General features: G+C 39.7%; 1 protein-coding gene across 6 annotated transcripts in view; it reads right to left on the bottom strand.

The window, feature by feature from the left end:
• Positions 1–21050, bottom strand: part of LARP4 (La ribonucleoprotein 4) — a 68354-nt gene that overhangs the window by 14577 nt on the left and 32727 nt on the right. For 5 of the 6 annotated variants that reach the window (XM_047786597.1, XM_047786596.1, XM_047786598.1 and 2 more), the window contains 6 exons: positions 18688–18824; positions 15749–15852; positions 11136–11246; positions 10160–10213; positions 6661–6873; positions 5826–5932 (listed from right to left, as the gene is read on the bottom strand). In XM_047786597.1, coding sequence (XP_047642553.1) covers positions 5826–5932; positions 6661–6873; positions 10160–10213; positions 11136–11246; positions 15749–15852; positions 18688–18824 — 726 coding nt within the window. Of the gene's footprint in view, positions 1–3474; positions 3982–5825; positions 5933–6660; positions 6874–10159; positions 10214–11135; positions 11247–15748; positions 15853–18687; positions 18825–21050 lie in introns of those variants that run through there. The other variant, XM_047786599.1, reaches the window with a different exon arrangement.

Raw genomic sequence — 21050 nt, 5'->3', positions numbered from 1 at the left:
CAGTGGGTGAAGGAAGCTTCAGTGTAGGTTGCAGATGCAGCTCGGATACGGCATTACTATAGATGTGGCTGTGGCTCCGATTCGACCCCTAGCCTGGGAACTTCCATATGCCATAGGTGTAGCCCTAAAAAGGAAAAAAAAAAAAAACCAAAACAACACCTCTGCAAAAAATATACTTTTCCAGATAATTACTTACATATTACAAGATACTCTGAAAAGCAATGAAAATTACAGTATGTCAATCAACACAAAGTAATTTTCAAAATATTTATATTATCCATCATATCTGAAAATGACTTCATGAGGTAGATATGCTGTTTATGTATCCTTTTGGAAAATTAACACACACCAAAATTTTCTCACTGCATTTCAATATACCTAATGGACAAGTAATTAGGTTTAAACAGCCCTCAGATCTCATAATCTTACCCTTCACTGAGAGGGACTTAACAATCTCAGCCCAGGCAAAAGAAAAAAGGGTGATGAAAGTAAGAAGTGACAAAAGACTGAAAGGAAGAAATAAAAGTAACAGAAAGATAAAGTATGAAAAGTAGAAAATTGCCCAGACTTCTGAAAGTTAGTCCTATTCTCTCTAAGTAGGTCTAGTGATCATCACTGGGCTGTTATAAGGTTAATAAACTGTTCCTTTACTGGTAACTTAAACAAATTTTAAGAATAAAGGTCTAGGAGTTCCCATTGTGGCTCAGAGGTTAACAAACCCGACTAGTATCCTTGAGAACGCAGGTGCGATCCCTGACCTCGCCCAGTGGGTTAAGGATCTGGCATTGCCATGAGCTTCGGTGTAGGTCACAGACATGGCTCAGATCCTTTGTTGCTGTGGCTGTGGTGTAGGCCAGCGGCTTCAGCTCTGATATGACCCTTAGCCTAGGAACTTCCATATTCTGTGGGTTTGGCCCTAAAAAAAAGATATTGGTAACTTAAAAATAAATAAGTAAGAATAAAGGTCTGGGATTTCCCGCTGCGGCTCAGTAGTTAACAAACCTGACTAGTATCCATAGAGGACACAGGTTTGATCCCTGGCCTTGCTCAGTGGGTTAAGGATCCAGCCATGAGCTGTGGTGTAGGTCGCAGACACAGCTCGGATCCTGAGTTGCTGTGGCTGTAGTGTGGGCCAGCAGCTACAGCTCTGATTCAACCCCTAGCTAAGAACCTCCATATGCTGCAGGTGTGGGCCTAAAAAGACAAAAAAATAAAAAGACAAACAAACAAAAGACAAAAGAATAAAGGTCTGGCAATGGCCACTTCTTAGAAAAAAAGAAGGAAACAAGGATTTGGGTTGGTGGCCAAAAGACTCTTTAATTCATCTGCAGTATCTGCATTTTTAAAAAATTTTGTTTGCTTTGTAAGGCCACACCCAAGGGTTATGGAGGTTTCCAGGTTAGGGGTCAAATCGGAGCTACAGCTGCCAGCCTACACCACAGCCACAGCAATGTGGAATCCTTAACCCACTGAGCAAGGCCAGGGATCAAAACCCACAACCTCATGGTTCCTAGTCCGATTCTTTTCCGCTGTGCCATGACAGGAACTCCTGCATTTTTAAAAGTACTCATGCATTATTTCTGTGACTAAAAATTAACAACCTGTATTGGTCAAATATATGGAAAAAATTGTTCACGAGTGGTTCTGGAAAAACACTGTCAGTCTAGAAGAGACCCACAGTTGTGAATGTAGAATTAAGTCCCCTCTATCAAGTAAGGAGATTTATACTAAAGAATCAGAGGTGGCTTGTAACTTATCCCTCTTTATAGTCACGTCCTTAGGTTCCTCCATCCCAAACTCTGAGGCTGGAATGAGCATCATGGAGCACCAGGTGAGCTCTAGTGCGAACCTGCTCTAGTGCTGTTCCCTCTGACAATAACTCAGAGCTCTTCTAAGTCTGAATCACAAACCCAGGGGCTGCTGTGGGCTTTGAGCACCTGACAGTCTGATTTCCTACCTGCTCTTCTAACAGTAATCAAGTAAATAACATACAAAACTACATTATATATCTTTCTTCTATCTTCAAAACCTTAGATACATATTCTTTTCTTTCTTTTTTTTTTTTTTTTGGTCTTTTGTCTTTTTAGGGCCGCACCCGCGGATATGGAGGTTGCCAGGCTAGGGGTCTAATTGGAACTGCAGCCACCAGCCTACGCCAGAGCCACAGCAACGATGGATCCGAGCCGCGTCTGCAACCTACACCACAGCTCATGGCAATGCAAGATCCTTAACCCACTGATCGAGGCCAGGGATCAAACCCACAACCTCATGGTTCCTGGTCGGATTCGTTAACCACTGTGTTTTGTTTCCACTGTGCCAGGACAGGAACTCCGTAGATACATATTCTTATAAGCAAGAGTAACAACTGTCATTCTTGGTTTTCTTATTGTAATTCGACCCCTTTCATCAAGAAAGCACAGCAAACAAAAACAAGTGACAATAAAGGCACATCAAAAGCCCATTTAATGCATTTTTAAGTCAAGCACCTACAAACATCAATACTTTTTGTTGTTATTCAAAATTACTTTTAGAGTTCCCGTTGTGACACAGTGGAAACAAAGCCAACTAGTATCCATGAGGGTGTGGGTTAGATCCCTGGCCTCACTCAGTGGGTTAAGAATCCGGTGTTGCCGTGAGCTGTGGTGTAGGTTGCAGACATGGCCTGGACCTTGCATTGCTGTGGCTGTGGTATAGGCGGGCAGCTACAGCTCCAATTTGACCCCTAGACTGGGAATTTCCAAATGCCATGGGTGCAGCCCTAAAAAGAAAAAAAAAAACCAAACTTTTAGTCTATCTTATAACTGAGATAGCTATTTCACCTCACTGTTTAAAACAAAATTCACCCTTCGAAGAAAGGCGAAAAAAAAATTTTTTTTTAAACAAGGCTACTACATCCTAATATATTTTTATTTTTATTTATTTATTTTTTGGGGGGGTCTTTTTTTTGCTATTTCTTGGGCCGCTCCTGCGGCATATGCAGGTTCCCAGCCTAGGGATTGAATTGGAGCTGCAGCCACCAGCCTACGCCAGAGCCACAGCAACGCTGGATCCGAGCCGCGTCTGCAACCTACACCACAGCTCGCGGCAACGCCAGATCGTTAACCCACTTAGCAAGGGCCAGGACCAAACCCGCAACCTCATGGTTCCTAGTCGGATTTGTTAACCACTGCGCCACGACGGGAACTCCCCTAATTTTTTTTGGGGGGGGGTCCTAATATATTTTTAAACAAGGCTACTTCCCTCCTCATAAGGGAAGTTGCAAATTGTTATGTGTACTAACTGAATTCTTCTAAGAAGAAACTTACTAGTTATGGTAGAAGAAAATGTTTTAGTCTCAAGTCAGCTGATAATAAAAAGCCATGCAAACCCTAGCAAGGTATTTCTCTTTAATTTTCACTTTTTGCATCTGTAAAATGAGTTATAACTACATTGTAACAAAGATCTTTCCATATTTAAACATCACTATCTCTATGAGCACATGGAAACGAAATAATCTTTTTGACTAATAGGAAAGTTAGAGGACAGTACATGTATTAAGACTCAATGTACTTCTACTCATATGTACTAGCAATTAGAAATACTTGGAATTTTCCTGCTGTTACTGTATTACCAAACTAAGAGTCATCTACAAGAGTACAAGTAAAAAATCCATCATTCTTAAAATGTAAAGAATTCTTGCTCAGAACTTCACAAAGCAGTAAAAATGTGTATGTGTAGTAAAAATTTTCAAACACTTAAAAATGATCTTCAAATACTTTAACCACCTGTGTCAGTTAAAGTGAGTATAACATTTGTGACTATCAGAGGGTAGTAGATATGCGAATGCTTCCAGAATCCACTGAGGAGAATATTTTTTAACACAGAGAGGCTTCTTTTTCCAGTGAAGCTTGTTTTAGGAAAACTTTACATGAAAGAACTGCGTTCCCAGAAGTCATCTTGGAAAAACATTCCCCACGTGATCTCCTTGCCAAAAAGAACCAACTAGGAGAATGAATAGAAACAATTTAAAACAAAACAACAAAAACAGAAGCCACCCATGAGGTTCACAAAATAAAGAAATAACAGATATGAAATTACTAAGTAAATCTCAACTACTACATGAGCTCTCTGGTTAATGTCAAAAGTCATTATATACCAAATTACTGAGGTTTTAAGTTAATATTTAGGTAAAGAATGTATGATACTTAAGAGACAAATTAATCTCTTATATAACAGCAAAGTTTCCAGAGTTCTCAATAATTTATTCAGAACTTTATGTTTTGTTTCGTTTTTTTGTCTTTTTTAGGGCCACACCCTCGGCTAGGGGTAGAATCAGAGCTGTAGCCTCTGGCCTACACCATAGCCAAGGCCACATGGGATCTGAGCCGTATCTTCAACCTACACCACAGCTCTCAGGAATGCTGGATCCTTAACCCACTGAGCAGGGCCAGGGATCAAACCTCATGGATACTAGTCAGATTCATTTCCGCTGAGACACGATGGGAACTCATAGAATGTTGTTTTAAGAGCAGCCTTTGGAATCAGATGGCCTGGACTCAAATCTTGGCTTTGCAAGCTACGAGCTACATGCTTGTAGACATGACAGTTAACATTTTATGTCTCAATTTCTTCTGCTTTAAAGAGACATAATAACTGTATTTTTTTTTTATTTTGTACTTTTTTTTTTTTTTTTTTGCTTTTTAGGGCCACACCTGTGGCATATGGAGGATTCCAAGCTAGGGGTCTAATCAGAGCTGTAGCTGCTGGCCTATACCACAACCATAGGAACGCCAAATCCGAGCTGCGTCTGCAACCTATACCACGGTTCACGGCAATGTTTATTTATTTTCTTTTTAGGGCTGTACCTTGGGCATAAGGAAGTTCCTGGAGTTAGAGGTCCAATTGGAGCTGCAGCTGCCAGCCCATGCCATAGCCACAGCAATGCGGGATCTAGGCTGCGTCTGTGACCTACGCCACAGCTCAATGCCAGGTCCTTAACCCACTGATTGAGACCAGGGATTGAACCCACATCCTCATGGATAATACTAGTTGGGTTCCCAACCGGCTGAGCAACAATGTGAACTCCAATAACTGTTTATTTTACAGGGTTATGGAAATGAACTATGATAAAACAAGTAAAGGCTTTAAAACAGCTTTAGACATTAAATGCTCAACAAACATTAACTATTGTCTCCTGTACACTATAGTTAGTGGAAATCATTTCAGGCCAATCCTTAAAAACCCTACATAACTCACATTCCCTGTATGTATGTATGTACTGCCGCTCTGTGACACACGGAGTTCCCAGGCCAGGGATCAGACCCGGGCCTCAACTGTGATCTATGCAGCACCTACGGCAACAAGGGATCCTTAACCCACTGTGCTGGGATGGGGATCCAAGCGGTGTCCCAGTACTCTCAAGAAGCCACTGATCCCATTGTGCCACACAAGAACTCTCCCAGCATTTATTATTTAAATCACTTAACATTTTTATCCGCAAAAAAGCTCATTCTCCAAAACATTACCTATTTAACACAATAAATGGCACTTAGGCACCAGATTTTATGTTGTTACCATAAAATGTATTTTTAGATTCTCTTTATTATTAAAAAAGGTCATATGTATTATGTATAATCTCAAGTCTCAAGTTCCTTTTATAACCATTATCAACTCTGAGGTAAATGTATGTTTTATTAATTCTAAGTTAAATTGTTCACATACTTTTTTGCGGAAAAAAAACCTTTTTTTACTGGGTCAGCAAATAAGCATTGCTATTAACACAGTAACTATTTTAAGAACTATGAAGAATTGTGTACAATAAATTCCAGCTACCATTTTTATCTTACCGATTTTTTTGGAATGGTCGACCCATGTTCACAGCAGCAGCAGCACTTGTTTTATAAGATCCCGGTGAATTAAAGCCATTCAGAAAACTACCATTGGGAAAAGGAGCCTAAAAGAAATTTTTAATGTTTAAAACTATTCATAGTAAAGCCAAACTTGTGTTCTTGTGTGAAGGTCATAAGAAACTTCTGATGAACTAACCTAGCATCAGTTTCTCTTATAAGCCAAAAATAATTTTAAAACATCTGCAATACTTTTTTCAAGCTATCACTTGCCTTACAGAACAAGGAACCACTGGTTCAATACCTAATAAAGAATATTTCTCAGAGTTCCTGTCGTGGCTCAGCACTTAACAAACCCAACTAGTATCCATGAGGACATGGGTTAAGGATTTGGCGGTGCTGTGGCTGTGGTGTAGGCCAGCAGTTGTAGCAGTGATTCGACCCCCAGCCTGGGAACCCCTCCATATGCCGTAAGTGTAGCTCTACGAAGACAAAAAAAAAAAAAAAAAAAAAGAAAAAAGAAAAGAAAAGAAAAAGAATATTTCTCTCTGGAAGTTTCACAAAGCTAAAAGCATTTTAAATCATTTAGAATTTACCCAGGCTCTTATTTTATCTAGCAATAGCTAAAGAATAAAATGATAGGAACCAACAGCTCAATTCTAAGTCATATGTATATACACAATACTGGGGATTAGATATCCTCACTACTATTTATTTAAAAGTCAGAAACTAATACCAACACAAAATAAAACATGAATTCTAACTCTAGCCAATTACTTCAAAATTCAAATTTCAGCTTCAACAATAAAATTTTATTTCTAAGGATCTCACTTACCAGTGGTGTTTCAAAGTAAGGTGCAGGATTTGGAGACCAAGACTGAGGCACAATACTATAAACAGAGTACTGTTGGTGAGGATTATATACAGGCTGCATAAAGACTGGTGAGGCATACTGTGCTTGAGTTTGAATGGGCTGACTATACATAGTAGAATCCATTAAGCGATAACCATTTTTAGCAAAAAAAGTATTAATGGCTTTTATCCTTGCCTAGAAGCAAAAAGAACACATTATAATCACAAAAGATTTAAGTGTATATTTTCACAAATACATATAACTTTTTGAAAATATTTTACATGACGTTATTTCCATGTACTGGAGAATAGGTAGAGCACAAGAAAATGAAATCATTGATGGCCATAATTTTAGAAACTTTTATATGACAAATACAATTAATAAACGAGGTAAAACCACAAATCAAAATATTAAAACAAATTGCAGCTTATCACAAACAAGGGGGATAATATTCCTAATATACAAATTCTAAAAAGAGATGAAACAGCCTAACAATCTTTAGAATGTTATAAAATGCATTAGAGAAATAAAGTTCACAGAAAAGAGAAAGGCAAAAGGCTCTTAAGCATATGAAAAGCTGTTAAACCTTGCTCATGTGAGAAATGCAATTAAAATGGATAAACTGGCAAAGTCTAAAAACTTGATAACATATTCTATTAATAAGGTTGTGGCAGAAATAGGCACTGTGATAAACTGATGATGAGCAGTCAAAATAGCACAACTCTTATAAAGGGAAATTTAGCATATCTTCCATAAGACCATATATGCAGTTACCATTATTTTTATAAACCCCACTCCTGGGAAACTTTACCAAATATACACTGAACAAAGAGGTTTTAAAAAAAAAGATACAGGAGTTCCCATCATGGCTCAGTGGTTAAAGAATCCAACTAAGAACGATGAGGTTGTGGGTTCAATCCCTGGCCTTGCTCAGTGTGTTAAGGATCCCGTGTTGCAGTGAGCTGTGGTGTAGGCTGCAGATGCAGCTAGGATATAGCATTGCTGTGGCTGTGGTGTAGGCTACAGATGCAGCTAGGATATAGCATTGCTGTGGCTGTGGTGTAGGCCAGCAGCTACGGCAGCAATTTGATCCCTAGCCTGGGAACCACCATATGCCTCGGGCACAGCCCTAAAAAGCAATAAACAAATAATTAAAACCAATAACCAAACTTACCACCTAAAAAACTGAAAAGGAGCAAGCTAAGACCAAAGCTAGCAAGCAAAAGGAGGAAATGAGGATTAGAATGGAGATAGAGAAACAGAGAAAAATCAATGAAACTAAAAATTGGTTTTCTGAAAAGATTAGGAAATGAGCAAACCTTTAGCTAGACTAAACAGGAGAACAGATTCCAATCCCTAAATGAGAAGTGAAAACTAAAATCAGACATAAATACTCATTTTACAAAAATAAGAAAAATCCAACAGAGGTCCTATTGCGGCAAGCAGTAACAAACCCAACTGGTATCCACAAGGCTGGATCCCTGGCCTCACTCAGTGGGTTAAGAATTCAGCATTACTGGAGTTCCCATGTGGCGCAGTGGTTACCGAATCTGACCAGGAACCATGAGGTTTCAGGTTTGATCCCTGGCCTTGCTCAGTGGGTTAAGGATCTGGCATTGCCGTGATCTGTGGTGTAGGTCGCAGATGCAGCTCGGATCTGGCATTGCTGTGCCTGTGGTGTAGGCCAGCAGCTGCAACTCTGATTTGACCCATAGCCTAGGAACTTCCATACGCTGCACATGCATCCCTAAAAAGCAAAAACAAAAACAAAAACTGCAATGAGGTACTACCTGACACCAGTCGGAATGGCCATCATTAACAAGTCTACAAATTACAAACACTGGGGAGGGTGTAGAGAAAGGGAACCCTTGCACAATGTTGTGGGAATGTAAATTAGTACAAACACTATGGAGAACAGTATGGAGGTTCCTTAGAAAATTGAGTATAGAACTACCATATGATACAGCAATCCCACTCCTGGGCATATATCTGGACAAAATTACAACTCGAAAAGATACACGCCCCTTTATGTTCCTAGCAGTACTATTCACAATAGCCAAGACATGGAAACAACCTAAACATCCGTCAAAGGATGAATAGATTAAGATGTGGTACATGTATACAATGGAACACTACTCAGCCATCAAAAAGAATGACACAATGCCATTTGCAGCAACATGGATGCCACTAGAGATTCTCATAGTAAGTCAGAAAGAGAAAGACAAGTATTGTACAATATCACTTATATATGGAATCTAAAATATGGCACAAATGAACCAATCTACAAAACAGAAACAGACTCACAGATGTAGAAAACAGACTTGTTGGTTGCCAAAGGGGTACTGGGGAGGGAGTGGGATGGACTGGGAGTTAGTCTGGGGCTAGTAGATGCAAACTATTGCATTTAGAATGGATAAGCAATGAGGTCCTACCGTATAGCACAGTCTCTCAAGACAGACCATGACGGAAGACAATATAAGAAAGGGAACATGTATGTATGAATGACTCAATCACTTTGCTGTACAGAAAAACTGGCGTAACATCGTAAATCAACAATACTTTACAAAAAAATAAAAAAGAAAATTTGAAGGCAGATTTCATGGGATCTACATTAGACATGTAAAGACAATGAGCAAGTGTCACCAATGACAATTTTCAGGTTCCCAAATGGCTGAATACTAATGTGGTGATACAGTTTCAAATGAGTTTGAAAATATTGAGACTGCTTCCCACTACTGTTACTAAAAATCATCCCTGCTTCTTTTGAGACCTATGATTATTTTACATGTTGTTAAACAGCATCTAACTAAAAAACTTCATACTGTCAGAAGTTATGCCTCTGGAAGGATTGCTGTTTAGAAACTTTTTTTCTTCTTTTTAGGACTGCAGGTGCGGCTTATGGAAGTTCTCAGGCTAGGGGTCGAACCAGAGCTGCGTCTGCAACCTACACCACAGTTCCAGGCAACGCCAGATCCTTAACCCACTGATCAAGGCCAAAGACTGAACCTGCATCCTCATGGATATGTGTCGAGTTTGTTACCACTGATCCATGATGGGAACTCCCAGAAAATATTTTGATGTTCTATTAACTGATTTCCTGAAGTAGCATTTTATATGAGCCGGAAATTTCTTTAAAATCATTATGGGGGAGTTCCCGTTGTGGCACAGTGGTTAACGAATCCGACTAGGAACCATGAGGTTGCGGGTTCGGTCCCTGGCCTTGCTCAGTGGGTTAACGATCCGGCGTTGCCGTGAGCTGTGGTGTAGGTTGCAAACGCAGCTTGGATCCTGCATTGCTGTGGCTCTGGCATAGGCCGATTCGACCCCTAGCCTGGGAACCTCCATATGCCGCGGGAGCGGCCCAAAGAAGCAGCAAAAAAAAAAAATCATTATGGGTTTTATAAAATGTTATTCATCTTTGTTAAGACAGACAACAAAAACTTCCTTGTTTCATGCTGGCCTACTTACAAGTGTTTCTTACCATAATTGGCTTGCCCTGAAATGTTTTAACTTCTTCTCTCAAGTATTTAAAAGCCTGTTAGCAAAGCAGAAAGGAACATTCATTAGCATTCAAACATTTCATTAAAGCCACCATTATTCTATCAAGAGAATATGGTATTAGCAATTATCTCTAAACTGTTAAACAATAAAAAATTCTAAAGGTGATCCTATCATGCAGGTGATAGAGAATAAAAAAGTAAAAACTTAAGATCTCAGGTATAGTTCACATTTATTGTATATTAACCACTATGGATTACTACAGATAAAACACACAAAATTCTAAACAGACCCAACCCAAATTACTACCTATCGATTTAAAAATGGGTTCAGGAGTTCCCGTTGTGGCACAGCAGAAATGAATCCGACTAGGAACCATGAGGTTGAGGGTTTGATCCCTGGCCTTGCTCAGTGGGTTAAGGATCTGGCGTTGCCGTGAGCTGCGGTGTAGGCCGGCAGCTACAGGTCTGATTAGACCCCTAGCCTGGGAACCTCCATATGCTGGGGGTGTGGCCCTAGAAAAGACAAAAAAAATAAATAAATAGAATACTACCTCATAAATTTTTGTTTCAAAGGAGTATTTCTTCTCTTATTTTTAGGTAGAACATGATAATAAATAAGAATATAATTTATATCCAAATTCCCAGAATCAGTATGGAAATTATGCATTTATTGTAGACCTACTATGTACTAGAAATACTACTAAAGAGCAGTTTCTAATCCCCATGTTAATTTTAAATTGTGTGTTTTTATTGATAGGAAACAAACTCTTCTTAAATTGAAACAAAACTTTAGGGAGATCATCAAAATGGAAACCAATTAATATGCAAAACCAAAAAGGTGAACAAGGCTCTCCACAGTATTTACATTACTATAAGCACTTGGTTTCCTGAATTAAAGTATACCACTACTTCTTTTACCATTAGGACTTACAATCAGAAGAAAAGTTTTCTTCTCACCTGCTGTGCGTCTGTGTCTGACTGGAAAGTGATATACCAGTTGCTATTGTGTGCAAACTCGCAGCTTATCACCTTGGGACAGTTTTCATTTTTAAACAAAGCTTTTACTTCCTAAAAAAGAAAAACTTTTGTTAACTCTAAAAATATATCAGGTAGTTCCTGTCGTGGCACAGTGGTTAACAAATCTGACCAGGAACCATGAGGTTGCGGGTTCAATCCCTGGCCTCGTTCAGTGGGTTAAGGATCCGGTGTTGCTGTGAGCTGTGGTGTAGGTCGCAGACACAGCTTGGATTCCATGTTGCTGTGGCTCTGGTGTAGGCTGGTGGCTACAGCTCCAATTAGACCCCTAGACTAGGAACCTCCATATGCCGTGGGAGAGGCCCCAGAAAAGGCAAAAAGACAAAAAATAAAATAAAAAATGACAATATATCAATAATGAGGGCATCCCCCCATTTGTCTACAATAGTCACTGCACACAAAGCTATCCCTGCTTTCAAAATTAACTGAAAACTGAAATTACCACAAATACATGGATTTAGAAAATGATTATCAAAACAGAACAGTGTAATTGTTAACAGCTTGAATATAAAAAAAGAAAACAACTAGAAGTGAACTTTAAATATCCCTAAAAAGTTACAAAAAATGAAACAACCTCTACTGAAACACGACCCAGGGTGAGACACTGATTTAGATGGAGAACCACCCAGTGTTGACGGTTTTATAATCTCCACTTCACAGATGAGAAAATGGTGGCTCAGATTATTTAAACTACCCACATTATAACAAAGTGGATCTGAAACCCAGACTTGTATGATCTCCAAATTACATTTGTATTAATAACTATTTGAGCTCAAGGACAAATTTAGCAGTATATAATAATTCCCAAACAGCGGCCCCTAAAACCTGATTAGGTTAAACAGTACCATAGATATCAAAATTCACCAATTATTAAGCTGATTGAACAATCAACATCACAGCAGTGAAGTCTAACCTGTATTCTGACTCCAATTTCTAAAATACTGAATTAAAAAAATGTTTCTACTTGTAAAGAAATTTTCTTGTATCAACTATTACTTGAAATAAATTCACAGATATTCTCCAAACATTTCTATTTCCTTTATAATGTATAATGAACTGAATAATTTAGTTAAATCTTAATAAAATCCATATTTTCATCCTTTATCATTCTTTAGGAATAGTTCTGTCATTATTATTTTTTGTCTTTTTGTCTTTTTAGGGCTGCACCGGAGGCATATGGAGGTTCCCAGCCTAGGGGTCTAACTGGAGCTGCAGTTGCCAGCCTATGCCAGAGCAACAGCAATGCAGGATCTGAGCCGCATCTTCAACCTACACCACCGCTCATGGAAACGCCAGATTCTTAACCCACTGAGTGAGGCCAGGGATTGAACCCGCAACCTCATGGTTCCTAGTCGTATTCATTTCTGCTGCGCCAAGATGGGAACTCCCTGTTCATTGATTTACTTTTCCAAATATCAAAAGAGAAGTCTGGATCTAAAGTAATAAAATTTATTCCACTTGACAGGAATCCTTCAGGTCACCATCTAACTTTCCTCAATCTAATTTGAATTTCAAGGGATTACTGTCTGGATCGACTTTCTATGGCTACTTTGTTTTTTTTTTTTTGCTTTCTAAGGGCCACAATTGCAGTATATGCAGGTCCCCAGGCTAGGGGTCTAATTGCCAGCCTACACCACAGCCACAGAAACATCAGATCTGAGCTGCGTCTGCGACCTACCATACAGCCCACGGCAACGCCAGATTCTTAACCCACTGAGCAAGGCCAGGGATCGAACCTGCAACCTTTATGTTTCCCAGTCGGACTCATTTCTACTGTGCCACGACAGGAACTCCCTCTCTGGCTACTTTGGTCATCTGCATTTCTTTCACTTTTTTCTAATTAACAGTAATTTGCTGCCTTGCTCCTTTTATCTACTGTTTTTTATTAGAATGAGCTCTTTATGTATTCAGAATAATGAATTACAATAACTACAGAAATGATTAAGAATAGCAAATCTTAGGAGTTCCCGTTGCAGCTCAGTGGGTTAAGAATCCAACTAATATTCATAAGGATGCAGGTTCGATCTCTGGTTTAGCTCAGTGGGTTAAGGATCCAGCGTTGCTGTGGCTGTGGCCGGTAGGTGCAGCTCCAATTGACTCCTAGCCTGGGAACTTCCATATGCCATGGGTTTGGCCATAAAAAAGAATGGCAAGGAGTTCCTACTGTGGCACAGCAGAAATGAATCTGACTAGCATCCATTAGGATGTGGGTTTGATCAATCCCTGGCCTGCTTAGTGTGGGGGGATCCAGTGTTGCCCTAAGCTGTGGGCTAGCAGCTACAGCTTTGAGTTGACCCCTAGCCTAGGAACTTCCATATGCCTCAGGTGGGCCCTAAAAAGCAAAAAAGCAAGAAAGAATGGCAAACCTTTGAGTGTTTTATGTACCAGGTGCAGCTCAAAGCTTTTCATATACTAATTCAATTCTCACAATTGTATTAATTACTTATTACTTTTTTTTGTCTTTTTTTGCCTTTTCTAGGGCTGCTCCTATGCCACATGGAGGTTCCCAGGCTAGGGGTCCAATCGGAGCTGTAGCCACTGGCCTATGCTAGAGCCACAGCAAAGCCAGATCCAAGCCGCGTGTGCAACCTACACCACAGCTCACGCCAGATCCTTAACCCACTGAGCAAGGCCAGGGATCGAACCCGCAACCTCATGGTTCCTAGTCGGATTCGTTAACCACTGCACCACGACGGGAACTCTCATTTACTTATGACTATTACCCCATGTAATAGATAAGAAACCCGAGGCAAAAGAGGTTAAGTAACTTATCCAAGATCATAGAGCTAGTAAGAAAAAATGCTGGAATTCAAATCCAGGCATTCTGGCTCTAAAGTACAGGCTCATTTACTCTATCTACACTGTGGAAGCTCCCGGGCCAGGCATCAAATCTGGTCCACAGCTGTGCCTTGTGCCACAGCTGCAGCAATGCTGGATCCTTAACCTGCTGTGCCACAGCAGGAACTCCTATATTGCTTCTTAATATTGCAAATATTCTCATTCTACAATTTTCCTTTCAATTTGATACTTCTGAACATAGTTCATAATTTAAAATCCAAGATCTATTCAGTGACAGTTTCTTTTCTAATTTCTCTCACTGTTTCTAAGTTTATGAAATTGTCATTCTGGAAATTTAACACTGGATGACTCTAGGCAAAAAGATTAACTACAAATGTGTCAAATACATCAGGTAACAAAGATCTAAAACGTCTTTTAAAAATGGCTAATCAGGAGTTCCCGTTGTGGCGCAGTGGTTAAAGAATCTGACTAGGAACCATGAGGTTGCGGGTTCGGTCCCTGCCCTTGCTCAGTGGGTTAACGATCCGGCATTGCCGTGAGCTGTGGTGTAGGTTGCAGACGCGGCTCGGATCCTGCATTGCTGTGGCTCTGGCGTAGACTGGGGGCTACAGCTCCGATTAGACCCCTAGCCTGGGAACCTGCATATGCCGCAGGAGCGGCCCAAGAAATAGCAAAAAAAAAAAAAAAAAGACAAAAAAAAGGCTAATCAATTACCCTATCAGTTACTGATTAGTCCTCCCCATTTCTAATTTACTATGCCTTAACATGACAACTTAGTGTGAAGCTCTGTGGCCTAAGAAACATGGGCTCTGGAATCAGAAAGAGCAAGTTCAAATCCAGACTCTGTCACTTAAAACATTTCATGTCTTTAACCATCCTAAGGCTCAATCACTTTACCTGTAAAATAGAAACAATAAAATTTTAGCCTTTAACGGAAAGTACACTGCACAATACTTAGTAGGATCTAATTAAAAAAATATTACGAGCTCCCCTTGTGGTTCAGCAGTAATGAACTCTACTAGTATCCACGAGGACTCAGGTTTGATCCCTGGCCCCACTCAGTGGGTTAAGGATTTAGCATTGCCATGAGCTGTGATGTGGGCTGCAGACTCAGCTTGCATCTGGCATTGTTGTGGTTTGGAATTAGGTTGAGAGCTACAGCTCCAATTCGACCCCTAGCCTAGGAACTTTCATATGCTGCGGGTACGGCCCTAAAAGGCAAACCAACCAACAACAACAAAAAACAAACAAAAAAATCTCATAACATATAAAAGGATGTCTTCCTGGGTTTATTGTTTCATTAAAATATTATATTATTCTTGTATCTGTACCATACCATCTTCATGACTGCAGCTTTGTTTTATATTCTGCTAACCAGTAGGATTGGTCCCGACTCATTAATCTTTATTCATATTTTCCTTCATTCTTATGTTAATTCTTTCAGTTTAATTCTCAAGCTACAAAAGGGCCTATGTATATATTATTGCCATTCAGTCAAATCAGTAAACTGAGAATTAGTATCAATGCAATACTCAGTCCACCCTTCTAGGGAACAGAATTCTATCTTTTCTCATCCTATGCGCCATTCTTCCAATATTTCAGAATTTAAAAATTAGTGTTTATCTTATTCTAAGTAATTGATATGAATGAGGGCAGTGACTTAAAACTTTGCCTGTTTATCTTCTCCAATTTAAATGGTTACAAAACACAGAGCTTTAACAATGCTTATGATTTACCTCTATTGGTGTTGTTTCAGGAATCTCTCTAAGAATCACAATACAACGTTTATGACTTGGTCGTACTTTCTCACCCTTCTCATCAACTTGTACCATGGGAGAAGCTGAAATTTAAAAAAAATTGTCTCAGTGAAAAGTGAAAAATAGTGATATTAATAATTCCATTAAAATTATGTACTTTTGGAGTTCCCATCGTGGCGCAGTGGTTAACGAATCCAACTAGGAACCATGAGGTGGCGGGTTCGATCCCTGCCCTTGCTCAGTGGGTTAACGATCTGGCGTTGCCGTGAGCTGTGGTGTAGGTTGCAGACGCAGCTCGGATCCCGCGTTGCTGTGGCTCTGGCGTAGGCCGGTGGCTACAGCTCTGATTCAACCCCTAGCCTGGGAACCTCCATATGCCGCGGGAGCAGCCCAAGAAATAGCAACAACAACAACAAAAAGACAAAAAAAAAAAAAAAGGAGTTCCCATTGTGGCTCAGTGGTTAATGAATTCGACTAGGAACCATGAGGTTGTGGGTTCCATCCCTGGCCTTGCTCAGTGGGTTAAGGGTCTGGCGTTGCTGTGAGCTGTGGTGGTGTAGGTTTCAGACGCAGCTCAGATCCCACATTGCTGTGGCTCTGGCGTAGGCCGGTGGCTACAGCTCCGATTGGACCCCTAGCCTGGGAACCTCCATATGCCGCGGGAGCAGCCCAAGAAATAGCAAAAAGACAAAAGACAAAAAAAAAAGACGAGGAAAAAAAAAAATAAATAAATAAATAAATAAATAAATAAAATTATGTACTTTTAATTTTCAACTGAAAAAATTAGCAGAGGCTAATATCTTAAGAAATCAAGTTGTATAATCAAAGACTACAGTTATGATAAAACATCCTGAGATTGATATGCAAAGAACACTGTCCAATGTTACTCTCTGAACAAATATTCAGCGTACTTATTTTGTGACTTGGCACGGTGTTAAGAGTTGAAAACCCTTCAGAGAGTATACAATATTATATCTCATAGGGCAACTTCCCTGTATACAATTACCAAACTGTTTATTTCGAGTAAAATCAATGTACTTGCATTATTAACCAAATATTACTCTGATGAAGGTAATGAGCTCTGATATGTGAAGAAATTCTTAGAGTCTGAGAAGCACTTAAACCAAGAATTATATACAAATAATTACAATATTTCCTTGATTTTAACATAATTACTCTTACTGAGACCCAGAAGCCATCTTTTAGATCCTGATTGAATTAATACTGAATGAAGAATAGTACCACAAGCCAAAAGTTTTATTTCTGGTCCCTTCAAAGAGATAGTGTATCGCATCTACCTGAACAGGTAAGTAAAGGGAATAAAAGTTAAAGGAAGAAAGCTTGTATATAAATGCTAGGTTCCAGCCCTTGGAGGTGGGAAAGTCTGTCTCTTGGCCAGTTCTTCGAATGATAACAAGACTGGATCATTTTAAGAAACAATGTATGTACAAAACTGATCAGAGATTTCATAAATGATTTTAGTCCTATGAGAATGGAAATCTCTATTCTCATATAAGCTTAACAACAATTGGCTTGGAGATCCCATCATGGCTTGGCAAAAACGAACCCGAACCCGACTAGTATCCATGAGGACTTAGGTTTGATTTCTGGCCTTACTCAGTGGGTTAAGGATACAGTGTTGCCATAAGCTGTGGTGTAGGTATGTTGCAGACATGGCTCGGCTCTCACTGCCGAGGCTGTGGCGTAGGCTGGCAGCTGTAGCTCCAGTTCGACTCCTAGCCTAGGAACTTCCATATGCTGTGGATACAGCCCTAAAGACAAATAAATTAAAAAAAAATTAAAAAAAAAAGAGAAACACTTGGAGTTTCCCCTGTGGCACAATGGATTAAGGATCCAGCATCACTGCAGTGGCTCAAGTCGCTGCTATGGTGTATGTCTGATCTCTGGACTGGAAAATTCCACATGCCAAAAAAAAAAAAAGAGGGAGAGAAAACACATACTTTAGAGCAGTGTTTGTCAAACTACGGGTTGCAATTCTTTAATAAGCTGTGAATAAATTTTAGAAAAAGAAATGAATTCATCACAAGCATTTAGTATTCATTTGTGTAATTAACATTTCCGTTGTGTGTATGTGTTGGCTGTGATGTAAAATTTACTTCTTATTTGTGTTGTAAAGTTTGAAAGATGGAGTTCCTGTCATGGTTCAGTGGTTATCGAACCCAACAAGCATCCATGAGGATGCAGGTTTGATCCCTGGCCTCGCTCCGTGGTGTAGGTTGCAGATGTGGCTGGGATCCAGTGTTGCTGTGGCTGCGGCGTAGGCCAGCAGCTGGAGCTCTGATTCGACCCCTAGCCTGGGAACCTTCATATGCCACAGGTGTGACCCTAAAAAGACAAAAAAAAAGTTTGAAAGTGATCACTTTAGAGGTGGGATAATAACACATATAATTCTCTAAGAGTCCAGAAAACTGAAGCTTAATTGCTTTAATACTCGGCTATGAATTAAACGGGTATCAAGATGAACAACGGAGGTACAGAATTGATACAGAAGCTATATATGTACTAGTCAATAAAAACAGATAAATTAGCATACAACAGCAAAAATATGTAGTAAAAAACAATTTCTGGGAGTTCCTGTTGTGGCTCAGCAGGTTAAAAATCCAACTAGTATCCATGAAGATGCGGGTTTGACCCCTGGCCTTACTCAGCAGGTTAAGGATCCGGTGTTGCTAAAAGTTGCAACATAGATTACAGATGCACTGCTGTGGTATAGGTTGGCAGGTGCAACTCCAATATAACCTCTAGCCTGGGAACTTCATATGCCATGGGTGCAGCCATTAAAAAAAGAAAAAGAAGAAGAAAGAAAGAAAGAAAAAAATTCCTGTATGATCAGAAAGAAAAAGAATACTTAAATTTTTTTACTTTAAAAAGTAAGCTTAAAGGCATGATTTACATACATCTCAACACTTCAAGAATTAGGTCAGGGTCTGTGGTCAGTTTTTTTATTTCTTCCATGTTGGCAACTGTCCAAATTGGGATGAACTGATCACTGTCCATTTGAGATATCAGGTAAAGATCTTTTGACAAATTTTCTCTGAAAAGAATAAAGAGAAGCAACAGTCCTATGAAACAAACAAGTCTTAAAAAGCACCTAAAGATAAAAGATGCCTTACTCACTTTTGTCACTAAACCTAGCAAAACAAAATTATGCTATCAAAAATAACACAGTGGACTAAGAAAATACATAATATAAAACAGATATATTCTAACAATTTCTGGAAAGTTTCTGAATCCCCAAATACACTGGGCCCAATAGTTTTGAGCAAGGAATTTTATAAAATTACACTGAAAGAGGTTTAATATTAAATTTTAAAGTAAACTACAAAATATTACATATAGTTTGATTCCATCCTATAATTTATCACTAATGTTAATATATGCATACAGGGCAGTTCCTGTTGTGGCTCAGGGGTAATGAACCCAAGTGGTAACCATGAGGATGGGGGTTCAATCCCGGGCCTCACTTAGTGGCTTAAGGATCCAGCGCTGCCGTGAACCATGGTGTAGGTCACAGATGCCTATCAGAGTCTGTGTTGCTGCAGCTATGGTGTAGGCCAGCAGCTACAGTTCCAATTCAACCCCAAGCCTGGAAACCTCCACATGCTGCAGGTGTGGCCAAATAAACAAATAAATAAATAGTAACACATAGGAGTTCCTATTGTGGCACAGTGGATTAAGAATCTGACTGCATAAATTAAAAAAAAAAAAAAATCTGACTACAGCAGCTTGGTTCCCTGCTAAGGCTCAGGTTCCATCCCTGGCTCAGCACAGTAGGTTACAGGATCCAATAACCAATCTCTAGCATAAAGAATGAACATACTAATATTGTCCTAATTATAAAATATTCTTTAAGAACTTGAAAATAAGGAGTTCTCATCGTGGCACAGTGGAAACGAATCTGACTAGGAACATGAGGCCTCACTCAGTGGGTTAGGGATCTGGCATTGACGATGAGCTGTGGTGTAGGCTGGCAGCTGTAGCTCCAAATCAGCCCCTAGCCTGGGAACCTCCATATGCTGTGGGTGCAGCCCTTAAAAAAAAGGGAGGGGGAGTTCCCATTATGGCTCAGTCATTAACGAATCTGACTAGGAACCATGAGGCTGCAGGTTTGATCCCTGGCCTTGCTCAGTGCGTTAAGAATCCAGGGTTGCTGTGAGCTGTGGTGCAGGGTCGCAGACACAGCTCAGATGTGGCGTTGCTGTAGCTACAGCTCCGATTAGACCCTAGCCTGGGAACCTCCATATGCCATGGGAGCAGCCCTAGAAAAAGCAAAAAGCCAAAAAACAAACAAACAAAAAGCAAAAATAAATAAATAACTTGAAAATAAGACAACTGTAAACATAAAATTTTATTTTACAACTAAAAGGCTACAGCATAAATCAACTAAGGTTTTCAGCAAATCTATTCTTATAAGACAATGTGACACACCCTTAAAGAAACTGTAACTTGTCAGAAGTCAGTCCAATCAACAGATATATAACATCCAGGATTATGACCAATAATACCTCTTGTTCTAGTGGCAATTTTGCTGAGCTACAAACACCAACTGCCTGGCTGGTTTGAACTGTATCATAATTCTGAGTAGAACGTGGCAGATCATAAGCCAGAGCTCACTGAAACAACTAAAAAATTTTGGTTAAGTTATAAAAGTCATGTTATTAGAGATAAAGGAGAGCTGTGGAAGCTACAAGGACAAAATGAAATTTCAGAAAGATGATCTTTCTTTCCTGAGGGTAAGGGTATTTGTGGATCCTAGACCAAAGGAAAACAAGTAGAGCTTTAAGCAGTTGTGCACAACTGGTTTTATAAATCAGAAGCTAGGAGTTCCCATTGCGGCTCAGCAGTAATGGACCTGACTAGTATCCATGAGGACTTGGGTCCCTGGCCCCACTCAGTGGGTTAAGAATCTCAGCATTGCCCTGAGCTGTGGTGTAGGTCACAGAAGCGGCTCAGAGCTGGTGTTTCTATGGCTGTGGTGAAGGCCAGCAGCAGCTGCAGCTCTGATTAGACTCCTGGTCTGGGAACTTCCATACAGCACGGGTGCCGCCTTATAAAACAAACGAACAAATAAATAAAATGAAATATATGATGAGTAAGTGTATTCAAATATTATATTAGAAAAATGTAAAAGAATGGTTAGAGAGACACAGAAGAGTTTGTGAACTCTTCCATTTAGTTTGTGAACTCTTTCATTTAATTCTCACCGGAAGCTAAAGGAGCCCCCAACATATCTAATTTTCCTCTGTATGACATTTATTGA

The sequence above is a fragment of the Phacochoerus africanus genome, chromosome 7 (genome assembly GCF_016906955.1).
Source record: "Phacochoerus africanus isolate WHEZ1 chromosome 7, ROS_Pafr_v1, whole genome shotgun sequence".
NCBI classification, from domain to species: Eukaryota; Metazoa; Chordata; class Mammalia; order Artiodactyla; family Suidae; genus Phacochoerus; species Phacochoerus africanus.
This window is presented reverse-complemented; position numbering and strand designations above follow the sequence as displayed.